The sequence below is a fragment of the Lathamus discolor genome, chromosome 20 (genome assembly GCF_037157495.1).
Source record: "Lathamus discolor isolate bLatDis1 chromosome 20, bLatDis1.hap1, whole genome shotgun sequence".
Lineage (NCBI taxonomy): Eukaryota > Metazoa > Chordata > Aves > Psittaciformes > Psittacidae > Lathamus > Lathamus discolor.
Genome location: NC_088903.1, coordinates 2931128 through 2946513, shown reverse-complemented (window position 1 = coordinate 2946513; position 15386 = coordinate 2931128). Strand labels below are relative to the sequence as shown.

Here is a 15386-nt window from a genome sequence, read left to right as displayed (position 1 = left end):
TTGCCACCGGCCATGGGGTACCACGGCTCAGCCCCTCACTGGGACACCAGTGGGGAGGCAAAGAGGGGCTCATTGCATGGAGCAAGGGGAGAACCTGGGATCCCAGCGCCCCCCCAGTGCACCCACTGCTCCCCAGTGCCTCCCAGTGCACCCAGTGCCACCCAATGCACCACCCCTGCTCCCAGTGCCACCCAGTGTTACCCAGTGCACCTGCTGCTCCTCAGTGCCACCAAGTGCGCCAACTGCTCCCCCAGTGCACCCACTGCCTCCTAGTGCCACCCAGTGCACCCCCTGCTCCTCAGTGCCTCCCAGTGCACCCATTGACCCCAGTGTTACCTAGTACACCCACTGCTCCCAGTGCCACCCGGTGCACCCAGTGCTACCCAGGGCACCCACTGCCTCCTAGTGCCATCCAGTGCACCCATTGACCCCAGTGCCACCCAGTGCACCCCCTGCTCTCCAGTGCACCCAGTTGCCAGCCCCTGCTCCCAGTGCCCCCAGTGCCCTCCATTGCCACCCCTGCTCCCCACTGCTCCCAGTGCCACCCAGTGCACCCATTGACCCCAGTGTTTCCCAGTGCACCCCTGCTCCCAGGGCCACCCCCTGCTCCCAGTGCCCCCCAGTGTCCCTAGTGCCACCCGCTGCTCCCAGTGCCACCCAGTGCACCCAGTGCTACCCAGGGCACCCACTGCCTCCTAGTGCCATCCAGTGCACCCATTGACCCCCAGTGCTATCCAGTGCCACCCCCTGCTCCCAGTGCCCCCCCAGTGCCCTCCCATTGCCACCCTTTGCCCCCCAGTGCACCCCAGTGCCACCCGCTGCTCCCCAGTGCCACTCAGTGCACCCCCTGCTCCCAGTGCCCCCCCAGTGCCCTTCATTGCCACCCTTTGCTCCCCACTGCTCCCAGTGCACCCAGTGCACCCATTGACCCCAGTGCTTCCCAGTGCACCCACTGCTCCCAGTGCCCCCCAGTGCCCTCCATTGCCACCCCTTGCTCCCCACTGCTCCCAGTGCCAGGCCCCCAGCGCAGGCGATGCCGCTGGGGCAGGGGCGAGCCCGGAGCCGCGGGGGCTCCCCCCCACCTTGGCCTTCTCGAGCTGGGCCCATGGCCTGGCGCTCCGCCTCCCTGCGCAGCGCCTCCCGGTCCTCCTCCAGCGACACGTCCGAGTCCGACGGGCGGCTCGTGTAGGACTCGGCCGAGCCCTACGGGGGGGGGGGACGGGAGGAAACACCGTGGGGGATGGGGTCAGTGCCCCCCCCCCCCCAGCGCCCCCCATCCCCGTGTCCATGGGGGGACCACGAACCCCGGCCCCGAGCGCTGCCCCTGCCCCACGGATCCGGCCCCCGAGGTGATGGGAGCCGCAGCTGCTCCCGCAGGGAACGCGACCCCGAGCCGGCGCCTGCCCCCGGCCCCGGCCCCCCCGTCGGAAGGGAGGGAATTGGGGGATCCCCCCCACACTGCACCTCCCCACTGCCCCCCCCACCCAGGGCAATGGGGTCACCCCAGGACAAGGCTTGCGAGGGGGTCAGAGCCCCCCGTAACCCAGAGCCCCCGGCTCAGAGCAACCCCCAGCCCCATGGCAATGGGTGCTGCAGGGGAGGGTGAAGGCACCAAGCACCATGGAGGGGGGGGGGCTTGCTGCCCCCCAAGTCCCACCAGGAGCTCCCCCCCACCCCTGTGGTTTGTGGGATCCCTCAATTTGCCCCATGGAGGTGTTTGGGGCGCGGGGGGGGGGGGTGCTCCCCTTCACCCCAACCCCAGCCATGGGTCAGCAATTGGGGACACCCCCACCCCAAACCCATGGGGCAGGGAGACCAAAGGCTCAGGCCTGAGCCCTATGGGGAGGCTTTTAAGGGGGGCAGAGGGGACACCCTCACCCCACACCCGCCATGGGTCCCACAGCTCCAAGGGAGCGGATGGGGACCGAGGGGTGCCGGGGGGGGCAGAGGCTCACCGGGGCAGCGGGGGGGCTCTTTGCCGGGTACCTCCATGGCTGTGGGGGCCGGGGCGAGCGCTGGGGCGGGCGCTGGGCTCGGGGCACCCGCTCAGGTTTCAGCCCCGGGTATATTTAGCCTAGAGCGCAGGCAAGGGTGGGGGCCACGGGTGGGGGGGGGGGGGGAAGAGGACAAATAGGGCCCAATATGGGGGGGGGGGGGGGAAGTGCAGGACCCAATATGGGGGGAGACACCCTGGGCATGGGGGTGCAGGACCCCAAATGGTCCCAGTATAGGGGGTGACTGCAGGGCTGAGATTGATGATGGGGGGGGCACAGCCAGGTTGGCCTCAGCCATTGCAATCCCTGCGCCGCCAAACCTGGCTCCCAGCGTGATTCCCAGTGGGATGAGGCACCCCCCCCACCCCCCCCCCCCCCCAATGCAGGCAGAGCCCCAGGGACCCCCCCCCCAACACCGTTGTGCCCCCCCCGCTCACCTGCCTGACGAAGCTGTTGGAGTGGGTGTCGGACGAGGTGCTGCCATCCGAGCGCTTGAAGCGGCTCTTGCGCCTGCTGTACTTGCCCTATGGAGAGCAATGGGGGAGCCCCAGGACTTGGGGGGCAGCTCTGACCCCCCCCCCCACCATTGCTCCATCCCCCCCCCCCCCCCCGCCCCACAGGTTCCTATGGGATGAGAGAAGGGAAACTGAGGCAGGGAAGGGGTTGCTGCCACTGCCATGCAGCACCCCCCCCCAAAAAGGGCCCAGCATCGCCTCATCCATGGGGATTGGCTCTGTGATCCCAATGGAAAAGTGCCAGCTGATGGGATGTGGGGCAGACCCCACTGTGCCCTCAACCCCCCCCCCCCCCACCCCATGGACATCTCCCCCTCCACCCCCCCCAAACCAAACCAGAACCCAGGAAGGTGTCTACTATGGGGGGGACCACCGCACATGCTCCTATTGGGATGGATGGGGGGCAATGGGGATGCCCCAGTGCCCCCCCTGCCATGTGTCATAGGGACAGCTGGGCCCAGCTGCCACCACCACGGGGGGGGTCCCATAATGGGCAGCTCTGGGTATTTCTAGGTCCTTTCTCCCCCCCCCCCCCCCCCCCCCCATAGGTACAGCCATGGGGCTCAGTGTGGGGTCCCCATGGAGGGGGGGTGTTCACCACAGCCACCCAGAGACCCCCCCAACCAGGGAGATGGGGGGGGACGGACCCCAGCGCCTCCATCCCTTCTATGTGTGTTCCCCCCCCATTGTCACCCCAAGTGGTTGAATGTCCCCATAGGGGGGCAGCACCCAGACACCCCATGGGGATGGGGTGCCCCATGGGGGGCACATCCCTTGTCCCCAAGGGGTTAAACGGGGGGGGGGGGGCACACACAAACCACCCCAACTAAACCACCCCAACAGAGTTTTCCCAATCCCTAAAAGTTTCCCCATGCACCAGCATCGGGGGGGGGACCCACACACGACACACACACAACCACAGTGACACAGCAAGCACAGCCCCCCCCCCCCGTGCACCCCCGAACCTGCGATGGGGCCCGCATTAGGGGTAGCTTATGTGGGGGGGGGTACCCTGTTTTGCACGCTGGGGGGGGGGGGAATCACCCCAGTTATGGGGTGGAGAGGTTGGAGGGGGGGGGGGGGGAATCAATGGGGCTCCCCCCCCCCACTTCGTTGCGGCCGGGGGGGTCACCTGGAGGGCGGCGTTGTCCAAGACGTCCATCTGGATGTCCTGCGTGGAGCTGGGGGGGGTCCGGGCCATGCCGCCTTCCCGCACCATGGAGCTAAACCGGGGCCGGTGGCGGGGGGGGGGGGGGGGCAAGCACCGGGGCCGGTGGGGCGGTGGGGGGGGGGGGGGGTGCAGGATGGGGATGGGGACGATGGAGCCCGGGCCTGGCCTCGGCGGTGACGGCGGCCCCGGCGTGCGGCGAGGGGAGGAGGAGGAGGGAGGAGGAGGAGGAGGAGGAAGGGGAGTGGGGACGCTGGCGGCGGGGGGGGGCACAAGGGATGGCGGCGGCTGCCTCCGCCTTGGCCGCTCCCACCGCGTTCCGGCAGGGATGGGGGGGGGGGGGGGGGGTGCGGAGCCGTGGTTGCCATGGAGGGGACCCCAAATCCCCCCCTTCCCATAGAGAGGAGTCCCCAAGCACACCCCCCCCCCCCCCTTTCCATACGGGGCACCCCCCAATGGGCTGCTCAGTGAGGGGGGGGCACCCCGAAAGGAGATGGGGGAACACCGGCCCCCCCGAGGTTGGGGTGTGGGGTGCGGAGGCACACACGTGCAGAGGCCCCATTGGGATGCTCTGGGGCTCCCCGGGACGTGGGTACCCCTAAACCTCCAGCTCCCAACCCCAGGGATACCCACACCCGGACACGGAGCCATGGGGGAAAGGGCACCCAGGGGACCCCATAGCAATAGGGGAGGGGGACACCCCGTGGCTGAGGGCCTCCATTGACTCCCAGCCCCATCCTGCCCATGGGGCGAGGGGCAGATCCTGCCCCCCAACAGGACGGGCTGAGCCCCCCCAACCTCATCTCAATGGCACCGGCTGTTGGAACGCCCGAGATTCCTATTCCATGGGGTCAGGAGCGTGTTCCCGGGAAGCGGACAGCTGACGCCATGTTTTCCATGCTCAGCCCCATCCGTCACAGTGGGGAAGGGATGAGCTGCCCGCAGGGGTGCAGGATGGGACCACCACCAGCCCCTTGTGCTTGACCAAGCTCTGGGTGTTGGGGCTTCACTGTCCCCCCCCCAACACCAACCCTACCCCTCTCCTGGGGTGCTGCAGCCAAGGCAGGAGGAGCAGCACCCAAGGGTGCTGGTGCGGAGCAGAGGGTGCTGGGAATGGGTTTGGGGAGGCAGAGCTGCTGCAGGCAGATGTGTGGGAGCGGGATGCGGTGACAGCATCAGCTTCCCACTGCCAGCGCGGCTCTGATGGGCTCTGCTCTGCTCCTGCACCCACAGCATCAGTGCTCCTGCACGCAGCTGCACCCACAGCATCAGTGCTCCTGCACCCACAGCATCAGTGCTCCTGCACGCACCTGCACCCACAGCATCAGTGCTCCTGCACCCATAGCATCAGTGCTCCTGCACGCACCTGCACCCGCAGTGCTCCTGTATCCACAGTGGTCCTGCATCCACTGTGCTCCTGTATCCACAGTGCTCCTGCACCTGCACTGCATCCACTGTGCTCCTGCATCCACCGTGCTCCTGCATCCACAGTGCTCCTACATCCACCGTGCTCCTGCATCCACAGTGCTCCTGTATCCACCGTGCTCCTGCATCCACAGTGCTCCTGTATCCACTGTGCTCCTGTATCCACAGTGCTCCTGCACCTGCACTGCATCCACAGTGCTCCTGCATCTGCAGTGCTCCTGCATCCACTGTGCTCCTGTATCCACCGTGCTCCTGCATCCACCGTGCTCCTGCATCCACTGTGCTCCTGTATCCACTGTGCTCTTACATCCACTGTGCTCCTGCATCCACCGTGCTCTTACATCCACTGTGCTCCTGCATCCACCGTGCTCTTACATCCACAGTGCTCCTGCATCTGCAGTGCTCCTGCATCCACAGTGCTCCCTGTGCTGCCCCTGTCACTGCTCCAGGACATCCAGAGCAGGACACAATGGAGCCGGCAGAGGACCATAGGATCCCAGCCTTGTTTGGGTTGAAGGGACCTCAAAGCTCATCCAGCCCCAACCCCTGCCACGGGCAGGGACCCCTTCCACTGGAGCAGCTTGCTCCAAGCCCCTGTGTCCAACCTGGCCTTGAGCACTGCCAGGGATGGGGCAGCCACAGCTTCTCTGGGCACCCTGTGCCAGCGCCTCAGCACCCTCACAGGGAAGAGCTTCTGCCTGAGAGCTCAGCTCAGTCTCCCCTCGGGCAGGTTCAAGCCATTCCCCTTGGCCTGTCCCTACAGGCCCTTGTCCCAAGCCCCTCTCCAGGTTCCCTGCAGCCCCTTTAGGTACTGGAGCTGCTCTCAGGTCTCCCCTTCAGAAGCCTTCTCTTCTCCAGGCTGCCCCAGCCCAGCTCTCTCAGCCTGGCTCCAGAGCAGAGCTGCTCCAGCCCTCGCAGCATCCCCATGGCCTCCTCTGGCCTCATCCAGCAGCTCCACGTCCCTCTGGTGCTGCTGCCCCAGAGCTGGACCCAACACGGATCCCAGCAGCAGATCCCTGGTAACCGGACTCCAGGCTCTGCCGTGCCTCGGGATGCTCTGGATCGCGCCGTTTGTTGTAGGAACACGAGGAGCCCCATCCCCACAGCACACGCCTGTGTTTATCCCTGTTTTTCTCTCCGAGTGAACCAGGAAATCTGTTGCCGTCGGCTCCTTTTCTCACACCATATGCTGAGCGCGCCTGCGGCCGCCAGATCCCCAAGGAACCGTTTCCATCCTGCCTCTGGCGCTTCGGGAAGTGGCTTTGGGGGTTCGCACCCTCCAACCGCTCCGAAGGTGGAAGGAGGCAGGGAAACGGCTGCGAAAGGATGCGTTTGGGCGCTCTTTGGCATCAGGGGGGTTAAAAAGGGGAAGTTTTCCCTGCACGAGTTTGCTTTAAAGGGGGAATTCGGTCCCCGAGTTCGGCGCAATCCCGGCGTTATCACTTCGCATCATTCCCTTCTCCCAGGAACTCTTCACCACTGCTCCTGGAGAGGCTCCGTCGCCTCTGGGATGCTCCTCCCGCATTAAGGACACCGGTTCCAGGCCTCGCTCTTGGTTTTCCTGTGCCAGGAGGGCCCAGAACATCCCTGAGCCCGTCGCTGCCTTCCCAACTGCGGGAGCAAAGGGGGCCCCGATCCCAGCTCCAATCCCTGCTCATCCACACACCCCAGAGAGCCTTGGAGCAACCGCAGGAGCCAGAGCCCGGACTCGTCCCATCCTGCAGCTCCCAGCAGGGGGACGCGGAACAACCGTGTCCCGGCTCCCTCGGGTCCAACAACGGGACCCGCTCCCGTCCCATCGCCCCCAGTCCGGACCCATCGCCCCCAAACTGGTCCCATCGCCCTAACCCCATCCCATTGCCCCCCCCTCATCCCCACCGCGCATGCGCAGGCTCCGGCTCGGGCTGTACCACCCCGCACCGAGACAGAGGGGTGTCTGAAAAGGGAAATCGCGTCTTTCCTTCCAGCTCCAGAGCCTCTCCGCTCCCTCTCGCCCTCAGCCCCCGCAGTCCCACCGCGGCTCTCCCCTCACCGCGTCCCGCACGGCTGCGGTGCTGCGGGGCACGGAGCTGGGTCCGGGCCGAGTGGTACTTTCCGCTCCCAGCAGCGCCGGCGCCGGGCGGGACCGGCCTCACGCCTCTTTCTCCGCGGCCGGCCGCAGCCATGAGGTGAGCGGCGGCGCTCCGCGGGGCCCGGGGCTGGCACAGCGGCCATGGGGGGTGGGAGGCCGGCAGGGAGCGGGGTTTGCGATCTCCGTAACGGGGGGGGAGGCTTCGGTAACGGGGGGGGGGGGCCCGTGGGGCGGCTGCGGCCTCCGCTGGGGGAAAATGGCGGCCGCGGTGAGGGGAGGGGGGAAATGGCGGCTGAGGGGAAGCTGAGGGAGGGAGGGAGGAGCGGGGCCAGGGCAGGGCTCGGCCTCCTGTGCTGGGCACTGAGGGGACAGTGAGGTGCTGGAGCGGGGCCGGGGAAGGGAATGGAGCCCAAGGGTGATGGGGAACGGCTGAGGGACATGGGGGGGTCAGATGGAGGAGGCTCAGGGGGAACCTGATGGCTCCCTACAAGTGCCTGACAGGAGGACGGAGCCAGGAGGGGCTGGGCTCTGCTCCCAAGGAACAAGGGATGGGACAAGAGGAACCGGCCTCAAGCTGCACCAGGGCAGGTTTAGATGGAGCTGAGGAGCAATTCCTGCCCCAGAGGGTGCTCAGGCATTGGAACAGGCTGCCCAGGGCAGGGCTGCAGGCACCGGCCCTGGGGTGCGCACACGGTGCGGATGAGGCCCTGGGTTAGGGCTGGGTCGGGGGTGCTGATGCAGGAGGTGTTTGCAGCATGCTCCGGCTCCAGAAGAGGTTGGCCTCCAGCGTCCTGCGCTGCGGCAAGAAGAAAGTGTGGCTGGATCCCAATGAGACCAACGAGATCGCCAACGCCAACTCCCGTGAGTGCCCTGCCCGTGGTGCTGGGCCAAGCAGGGATGTGATGGGGACAGGGATAGAGGGGCTGGGACCAGCAGGGATGCGGTGGGGATGGGGACAGAGGGGCTGGGACAAGCAGGGATGCGGTGGGGATCAGGGCAGAGCGGTTGGGACAAGCAGGGATGTGATGGGGACAGGGATAGAGGGGCTGGGACAAGCAGGGATGTTGATGGGGACAGGGATAGAGGGGTTGGGACAAGCAGGGATGCGGTGGGGATGAGGGCAGAGGGGCTGGGACAAGCAGGGATGCGGTGGGGATGGGGACAGAGGAGCTGGGACAAGCAGGGATGCGGTGGGGATGGGGACAGAGGAGCTGGGACAAGCAGGGAGGTGAATCTGGGACACTGAGAGTGTGAGGGAGCCCAGTTCCAGACGCCATGGGGGTGGGTTTAGAATGGGGGGGTCTCAAGTGATGGAGAGCCAGGAGCACGCAGGGCTTTGCGAAGGCAGGATTGGTGCCTGTGCTTCCCCCCTGCTGCGCGGTTGGTGTTGGAGCTGGAGGTTTCCCTCCGCAGGGCAGCAGATCAGGAAGCTCATCAAGGATGGGCTCATCATCCGCAAGCCCGTGACCGTGCACTCCCGAGCCCGGTGCAGGAAGAACACCCTGGCCCGGCGGAAGGGCCGGCACATGGGCATCGGTGAGTCCAGCCCCGCGGCTCCTGCGGGGCACAGCCTCAACCTGCGCTTCGTGTGTCCGGGGTTTTCCTCTGGGAGCAAAGAGAAGGGTTAAACACGAGGGGGGAGCAGTCCCAGGCACAGCTCCAGGCTGGGCGGAGAAGAGATTCAGAGCAGCCTGAGGAGAAGGACTTGGGGGTGCTGGTGGGTGAGAAACTGAACATGAGCTGCTTCAGCGTGTGCTTGAGCCCAGAAACCAACCGCATCCTGGGCTGCATCCAAAGGACTGTGACCAGCAGGGCGAAGGAGGTGATCCTGCCCCTCTGCTCTGCTCTTGTGAGACCTCACCTGGAGCATTGTGTGCAGTTCTGGTGTCCTCAACATAAAAAGGACATGGAACTGCTGGAACAAGTCCAGAGGAGGCCACGAGGATGATCAGGGGCTGGAGCACCTCCCGTATGAAGACAGGCCGAGGAAGTTGGGGCTGTTCAGCCTGGAGAAGAGAAGCTGCGTGGAGACCTCAGAGCAGCTTCCAGTGTCTGAAGGGGGCCTATAGGGATGCTGGGGAGGGACTCTTCATCAGGGACTGCAGTGACAGGACAAGGGGTAACGGGTTAAAACTTAAACAGGGGAACTTTAGATTGGATCTGAGGAGGAAATTCTTCCCTGTTAGGGTGGTGAGGCACTGGAATCGGTTGCCCAGGGAGGTTGTGAGTGCTCCATCCCTGGCAGTGTTCAAGGCCAGGTTGGATGAAGCCTTGTGTGGGATGGTTCAGTGTGAGGTGTCCCTGTCCATGGCAGGGGGGTTGGAACTGGATGATCTTAAGGTCCTTTCCAACCCAAACTCTTCTATGATTCTATGAGGACCATGTTGAAGGTGCAGGAATCCGGCTCCCTTCCCATCCTGTTTTCCCTCTCCAGGTAAGAGGAAGGGCACGGCCAACGCTCGCATGCCCGAGAAGGTGACCTGGATGCGGAGGATGCGGATCCTGAGGCGCCTCCTGCGCAGATACAGGGAGTCCAAGAAGATCGACCGGCACATGTGAGCCAGGCCCCGGTGGTGCCGGAGCCCTCCCCACGGAGCACGGCCCCAGGGATGATCCCGGCAGGAGGGATGAGGGGGTCTGGGGCTGCCTCACTGAGCCCGTTCCCTTCTGCTCCATCAGGTATCACAGCCTGTACCTGAAGGTCAAGGGCAACGTGTTCAAGAACAAGCGCATCCTCATGGAGCACATCCACAAGCTCAAGGCGGATAAAGCTCGCAAGAAGCTCCTGGCGTAAGTGCTGCAGCCACAACCGGGGGGGTTCCGGGGGGGTTCTGCTGCTGGTGGCTCCTTCTGGAGCCCGGGTGAAGAACGGAGCCAGAACTGGGCAGCGCTGGCCCAAAGATGAGCTCTTAGGCACAAGCTCTTCCCTGTGAGGGTGCTGAGGCGCTGGCACAGGGTGCCCAGAGAAGCTGTGGCTGCCCCATCCCTGGCAGTGCTCAAGGCCAGGTTGGACACAGGGGCTTGGAGCAAGCTGCTCCAGTGGAAGGGGTCCCTGCCCGGGGCAGGGGTTGGAGCTGGGTGAGCTTTGAGGTCCCTTCAACCCCAAACCATGCCCTGCTTCCGTGATCCATTGATCCAGCTGGCTCTGGAGCAGCGCTTGCTTTAGGTGTGGGGGAGCAGGAGGCAGGGTGGAAGCTCTGAGGCGATCCCCCCATGAACCAGCTCTTCCCCTCCTGCAGTGACCAGGCTGAAGCTCGTAGGTCCAAGACCAAGGAGGCTCGGAAGCGGCGCGAGGAGCGGCTGCAGGCCAAGAAGGAGGAGATCATCAAGACCCTCTCCAAGGAGGAGGAGACCAAGAAGTGACCGCTCCTTGTCTCGTGCACGGAGGATCCTCCATCCACGAGCATCCAATAAAGCTCCAGAGCCCCGACTGCTCCGGCGGAGTCTCCCTCTTTCTCTCCAGGGTGCGTGGAATGGGAAGAGCTCCTGCTCCCCACCTTGGTGCTCGTCAGGGACAGGCTCGGGGTGCGCTGCAGCCACAGAGGGGAAGGGACAGGAGGGAGCAGGGGACCCCCAACCCTCACTCAAGCGCCTCCTCACCCCTGGGGGTGCTGCCAGGGGCCAACCCCCCCCAGAGCTTGGTTGAGTCCCACAGCCCCATCACCATCCAACCCCTCCCATTCTCACCCTCCATCCCCGTCCTTCCTTGTCCATCCCCGTCCTTCCTTGTCCATCCCCGTCCTTCCTTGTCCATCCCCGTCCTTCCTTGTCCATCCCCGTCCTTCCTTGTCCATCCCCGTCCTTCCTTGTCCATCCCCGTCCTTCCTTGTCCATCCCCGTCCTTCCCCCCCTACCCCAAGCACAGAATTCATCTTCAGAAGAGATGTTTTAAACGTCATTTTTGGGTTCCATCATCCTGAATCTCCATCCCCCCCAACACAGCAAAATCCAACCCCAAACCCCCCACGATGCCTCATCCATAGGGAAAGAAAACTCCAGGGGTTCTCCAGGAACAGGGATCTCTTCAGGTTCCTGGTTTAACTGTGCCCTGTGACAGCCCCATCCCTGGGGGAGCAGCCATAGGAATGGGCTCGGAAGTGCTGCTGCAGGTCTTGAACCACCACAAAAGCCTCATTTGGGGTGGAATTGGGGCTCCCTGGCCCAGAGGGGCTCGGTTGGTGCCCTCAACCCTGCTCCTCAAGGCTCTGCCCGTGGCCCCTATGGCACGGGCTGGGTGTCCGGGGAAGAGCCCTGGACTGGACCCAGGACCCACCAGCTCCTCAGCCCACCTCAACCGCAGCTGAGCCCCAAACCTCGGTGCTCGGTGCCCTCTGTGGCCACCAAACCAAGCCAAGGCCCAGCCCGGAACGCTGCCCCGTGCACCGGGGTTGGGTTTTGCTCTCGCAAGTTCCTCCTGTGGTAAAACAAGAGCTTGGAAAATGGCGTTTATTGGTATTTATAAATACAAACATAAAGGAAGAGTCCATTTGGAGACGGATTCAGTGACTTTCAAGGACGCCGTCAAGGAAGGTTTTGAGCTACCTTAATGCTGCCCAACCCCGTCTGGAAACCGACACCGGAAAACGCTTTGGGTTCTGTAGTCTTGGGGGTTCCCCCCTTGAAAACTGGGCTCTGCCGCAAGGAAAATCCATCAAATCTGCCTTGGAAACCCGCATCAGCTCTGCCCTGCCCCTGTGAGCCCCACCTGCGCAAGGACACCGACTGCTGCTGCCGCCCCCCGAAAGCTCGGCAGAGGGGAGCTGTGCAAAGGGAGGATGAGGAGTGCTCGTGGAGGAGGAGGGGATCCCCGGGGCTCAAAGGATGTGAATAAATAGAACGGATTCAGGACCGAGAGCATCCTGAAGGGAACGCTGATGGGGTGAGGACGGGGGAAGCCGGAGATGAAGGTGGGAATAAGCGACCCTTCTGCCTGCCCGAACTGCTTGGAATGGTGGGGAGAGGCTGGGAAGCAACACAAAAGCAAACCCTGAGCCTCAACCAGATCCCTCGGGGCTGCACCCCACGGAAGGAAGGTGCAGCATCACTTGTGGGGCCAGGCCGGTGAACCAGCCCCAGGCAGCGGCATCCATAAACACGGCTCCCTTCCAGGCAGGGCGGCCGTGGCAGGAGGAGCACAACAACATCCCCAAACCTGGGACAAGAGTGAGCTCTGCCCCATGAAACCCATCCGACCCCTGCCTGTTCGTGTTCCGTACTGGGAGCCCCTGGGCTCATCCCGCTGCAAACGCATCCCATGGGAGCTGGGAAGCAACGGAGCAAACCCTCCTTCCATCCCCGCCACTTACCTGTGGAAGGGGCACAAGCAGCGGCCCCCCCCCAGCGCTCACACAGAGGGTGATGCCTCGAGGTGCGTTTTCAGGCTGCTCCTCCCATGGGTGGGATTTCTTGACCAGGGCAAGAAGCAGAAAGGTTCTGCTCTGCTTTTCCTTGGGGATGAAGGGCTGGAGGGGAAGCGGGAGGGAGCCGGGGTTACGGTCACTGCAACAAAGGGTTGTAACTTGTTCCCCTAGAGCAAGAGTTAGATCCTTGTCACTGGGACAACACCTGAAAGGCAGAAGAGATTTGGACACCCAAGCACTGATCCAGAGCCTCCTTTCAGCATCCTCCTGCCAGGTCCCTCCAGGGACCTCTCATTGGGAAGCACTCATTGAAACGCCCGATCCCCACCTTTGCGGTTGGGGAATCTCCAAAAGCGGCTGAATTAGGAACGTGTCAAATCAAACCCAAGCAGGATGCAGGGAGGGGAACCAACCCCCCCCCCAGGCCCCGGCTGTGCCAGGTTTGGAGCTGGATCACAAGGATCTAAGGAAGCCTCCGAGCCGGACGCTACAGAACACGGAAGGAAGGGATGAGCGTTCGCCGCGAGCATGCTCGGGGTGCTCGGCAGGGGAGCACGGCTCAATCCTGTCCCCCGGCAGCTGCTGCCTCATCCCCTCACTGAAGAATGGACACAAGAACTTGGGGGGGTTCAGCTTTGTTTTCTTTGTTTCCCCTCTGGACAAGAGGCGCGGGGTTAAAGCATGGTCCTTCCCCTTCCCCGGGTCCAAGGGTTTCAGTTTCCTCTTCCAACCCCGACAGCAGCGCCAGGCGTGGGCTCAGCACGAACCTCCCCTCCTGCCCGCAGCGATGCCACCTGAGCATGGCCAGCGGGAATGGTTCCGAATGAGACCAATCCACCTGGAGAGAAAGCCAAGAGAGCTCCAGCTCCCGCACCGCAGAGTTCACCGGCTCGCTGGAGTGGGGGGGGTCTATATGGATGGGGATGGGTGGCTACAGGGGCACCACAGCCCTGCTCACTGCCCCTTGCAAATGACACTGGTTTCGCTTTCCTCGGAGATCCTGGTGTCCCCCGTGCTTCTACAAGGGGGTCGAAAGACTCAGTTTGCTGGAGGAGCACGGCCGCTGTCATAGGATGATGCAGCATCTGCAGAAGCGCTGCCTGCTGCCTCCCACCGAGGGAGGTGGAGTCACAGGAGCGAAGTAAGCGTGGACTCTAATGTTGGGTAAATGGGTCTGGAAGACAAACACAAGGGGGAGAGTGACAAAGAGAAGCCCCACCAGGCCCGGCTTTGCGTGCCTCCAAGCTGACGCAGAAACTGGAGTCCAGCTCCTGCAGGTGACCGGGGCGATTTTCCCCTTTTGAGTTCATTCTGTTGCTGGCAAAGAGAGTTACAGGGAATAAGGAAGTGATGCCCTTTCCTCCCCCCATCACTCCTGGGGTAGCTGTGGGGAACAGAACAGCTCCTCGCTGTGCAGAGCCATGTCCTCTAAGAGAGGAAAGTGCTATCATTGCTCCTCTTACACAGATCGGAGTCATGGAATGGTTTGGGTTCTCCAACACCTCCCACTGGAGCAGCTTGCTCCAAGCCCCTGTGTCCAACCTGGCCTTGAGCACTGCCAGGGATGGGGCAGCCCCAGCTTCTCTGTGCCAGCGCCTCAGCATCCTCTCAGCTCAAGATACAGACCGAGGAGGGGAGCACTGGGACATGGGGGGCTTTAGGTTCCTGACAGAGCACCCTGGCTCTGTCCCACTTGAGCCCCTGTACCTCTAGCACAGGATTATCCCTGTTATTTATATAGGAAGGGCCAACGAAGAGCATCGCAACCTGCACTGAGGATAGGAGGCAGTGGACAGGAGGTGCCCCTGGTGCGATGCAAGCTCTCTGTCCCGCTTGGAAGAGCAGTGCCCGCTTGTAACGACCACTCCTACTCAGCGGACACAGCAACAACCTCTTCCCTATCAGCCAAGCCAAGCCTGTGAGTGCCCAACAGCCACTGCACCACCGGCTGCTGGTCCTCAACCCTGCCTCCTCCCGCTGACGCTCTGCTCCTCACCCTGAGTCTCTTGATGCCGGCGCGGGTGATCTGCTGGCAGTCGTACAGCTCTATCCTCTCCAAGCTGTGGCAGCTCTTCAGGTGCTCCAGGGAGGCGTCCGTGATCAAGGGGCAGTTGTCCAGCTCGATCACTTCCAAGCGGTCGTGGGCGCAGGCGCCGTTGCCCAAGTGCCGGATCCCATCGTCCGTGATGAGCTCGCAGTGGGACAAGCTCTGCAGCCAACACAGCCAGGGTGAACCCAACCTCCCCTCGGGCAGGTTCAAGCCATTCCCCTTGGCCTGGCCCTACAGGCCCTTGTCCCAAGCCCCTCTCCAGGTTCCCTGCAGCCCCTTTAGGCCCTGGAGCTGCTCTCAGGTCTCCCCTTCAGGAGCCTTCTCTTGTCCAGGCTGCCCCAGCCCAGCTCCCTCAGCCTGGCTCCAGAGCAGAGCTGCTCCAGCCCTCGCAGCATCACACAGGGCACGCTGAGCCTGAACCCCCCCATGTTCCAACCTAGAGGAATGTTGCTTTCCAGAGCCAGGCCTCAGCTCCCCAGTACAGGTGGGAAGAGCTGCAGTCTCCTCTCCTATGGATACAGAGGAGGGACAAGAGGTTCTTTGGGTCAAGTTTCCAGCTGAACTCTTCCAAAGCCTTCAAAGCACATCCGTGAAGGCAAAGAGACAAATCCCCATAGGCTGCACTTCAAATCCTTCTCTTTGTAGCACAAAACCCGCTGGAATTCTCCCTTGGAACACTCACCAGAACCTGAAGCCGTGGACAGTGTATGGAAAGCTGGATTAGCGTGCTGTCTGTTATCTGGAAAAGAGGAGAAAGCCCTTGTCACACTGGGTGCTTTGCTCAAGGCCTTCTCCCCTCCTAT

General features: G+C 63.5%; 3 protein-coding genes across 4 annotated transcripts in view; 1 reads left to right on the top strand and 2 right to left on the bottom strand.

The window, feature by feature from the left end:
- Nucleotides 1-874: 874 nt before the first annotated feature.
- Nucleotides 875-4040, bottom strand: CACNB1 (calcium voltage-gated channel auxiliary subunit beta 1). Its single transcript, XM_065699502.1, is given in 5 exon segments — nucleotides 875-1039; nucleotides 1083-1103; nucleotides 1105-1203; nucleotides 2432-2518; nucleotides 3642-4040. Coding segments are annotated over 5 exon segments (459 nt in total). The 5' UTR covers nucleotides 3729-4040.
- A 3123-nt stretch (nucleotides 4041-7163) lies between these two features.
- Nucleotides 7164-10603, top strand: RPL19 (ribosomal protein L19). Its single transcript, XM_065699380.1, has 6 exons — nucleotides 7164-7270; nucleotides 7928-8034; nucleotides 8587-8709; nucleotides 9608-9728; nucleotides 9853-9963; nucleotides 10413-10603. Exons 1-6 carry the CDS (start codon nucleotides 7266-7268, stop codon nucleotides 10534-10536), a joined length of 591 nt encoding a protein of 196 aa, XP_065555452.1. The 5' UTR covers nucleotides 7164-7265; the 3' UTR covers nucleotides 10537-10603.
- A 1002-nt stretch (nucleotides 10604-11605) lies between these two features.
- FBXL20 (F-box and leucine rich repeat protein 20) overlaps nucleotides 11606-15386 on the bottom strand; it is a 37167-nt gene continuing 33386 nt past the window's right edge. For both annotated transcript variants that reach the window (XM_065699378.1, XM_065699379.1), the window contains exons 13-15: nucleotides 15266-15322; nucleotides 14530-14742; nucleotides 11606-13707 (exon numbers count right to left, since the gene is read on the bottom strand). In XM_065699378.1, coding sequence (XP_065555450.1) covers nucleotides 13600-13707; nucleotides 14530-14742; nucleotides 15266-15322 — 378 coding nt within the window. In that variant the 3' untranslated portion in view covers nucleotides 11606-13599. The remainder of the gene's footprint in view (nucleotides 13708-14529; nucleotides 14743-15265; nucleotides 15323-15386) is intronic.

Bases quoted from the DNA above. Each gene is read 5' to 3' on its own strand.
- RPL19 (XM_065699380.1), top strand. The intron at 9,729-9,852 runs GTGAGCCAGGCC...CTGCTCCATCAG, and splicing joins AAGAAGATCGACCGGCACAT to GTATCACAGCCTGTACCTGA. The intron at 9,964-10,412 runs GTAAGTGCTGCA...CCCCTCCTGCAG, and splicing joins GCTCGCAAGAAGCTCCTGGC to TGACCAGGCTGAAGCTCGTA.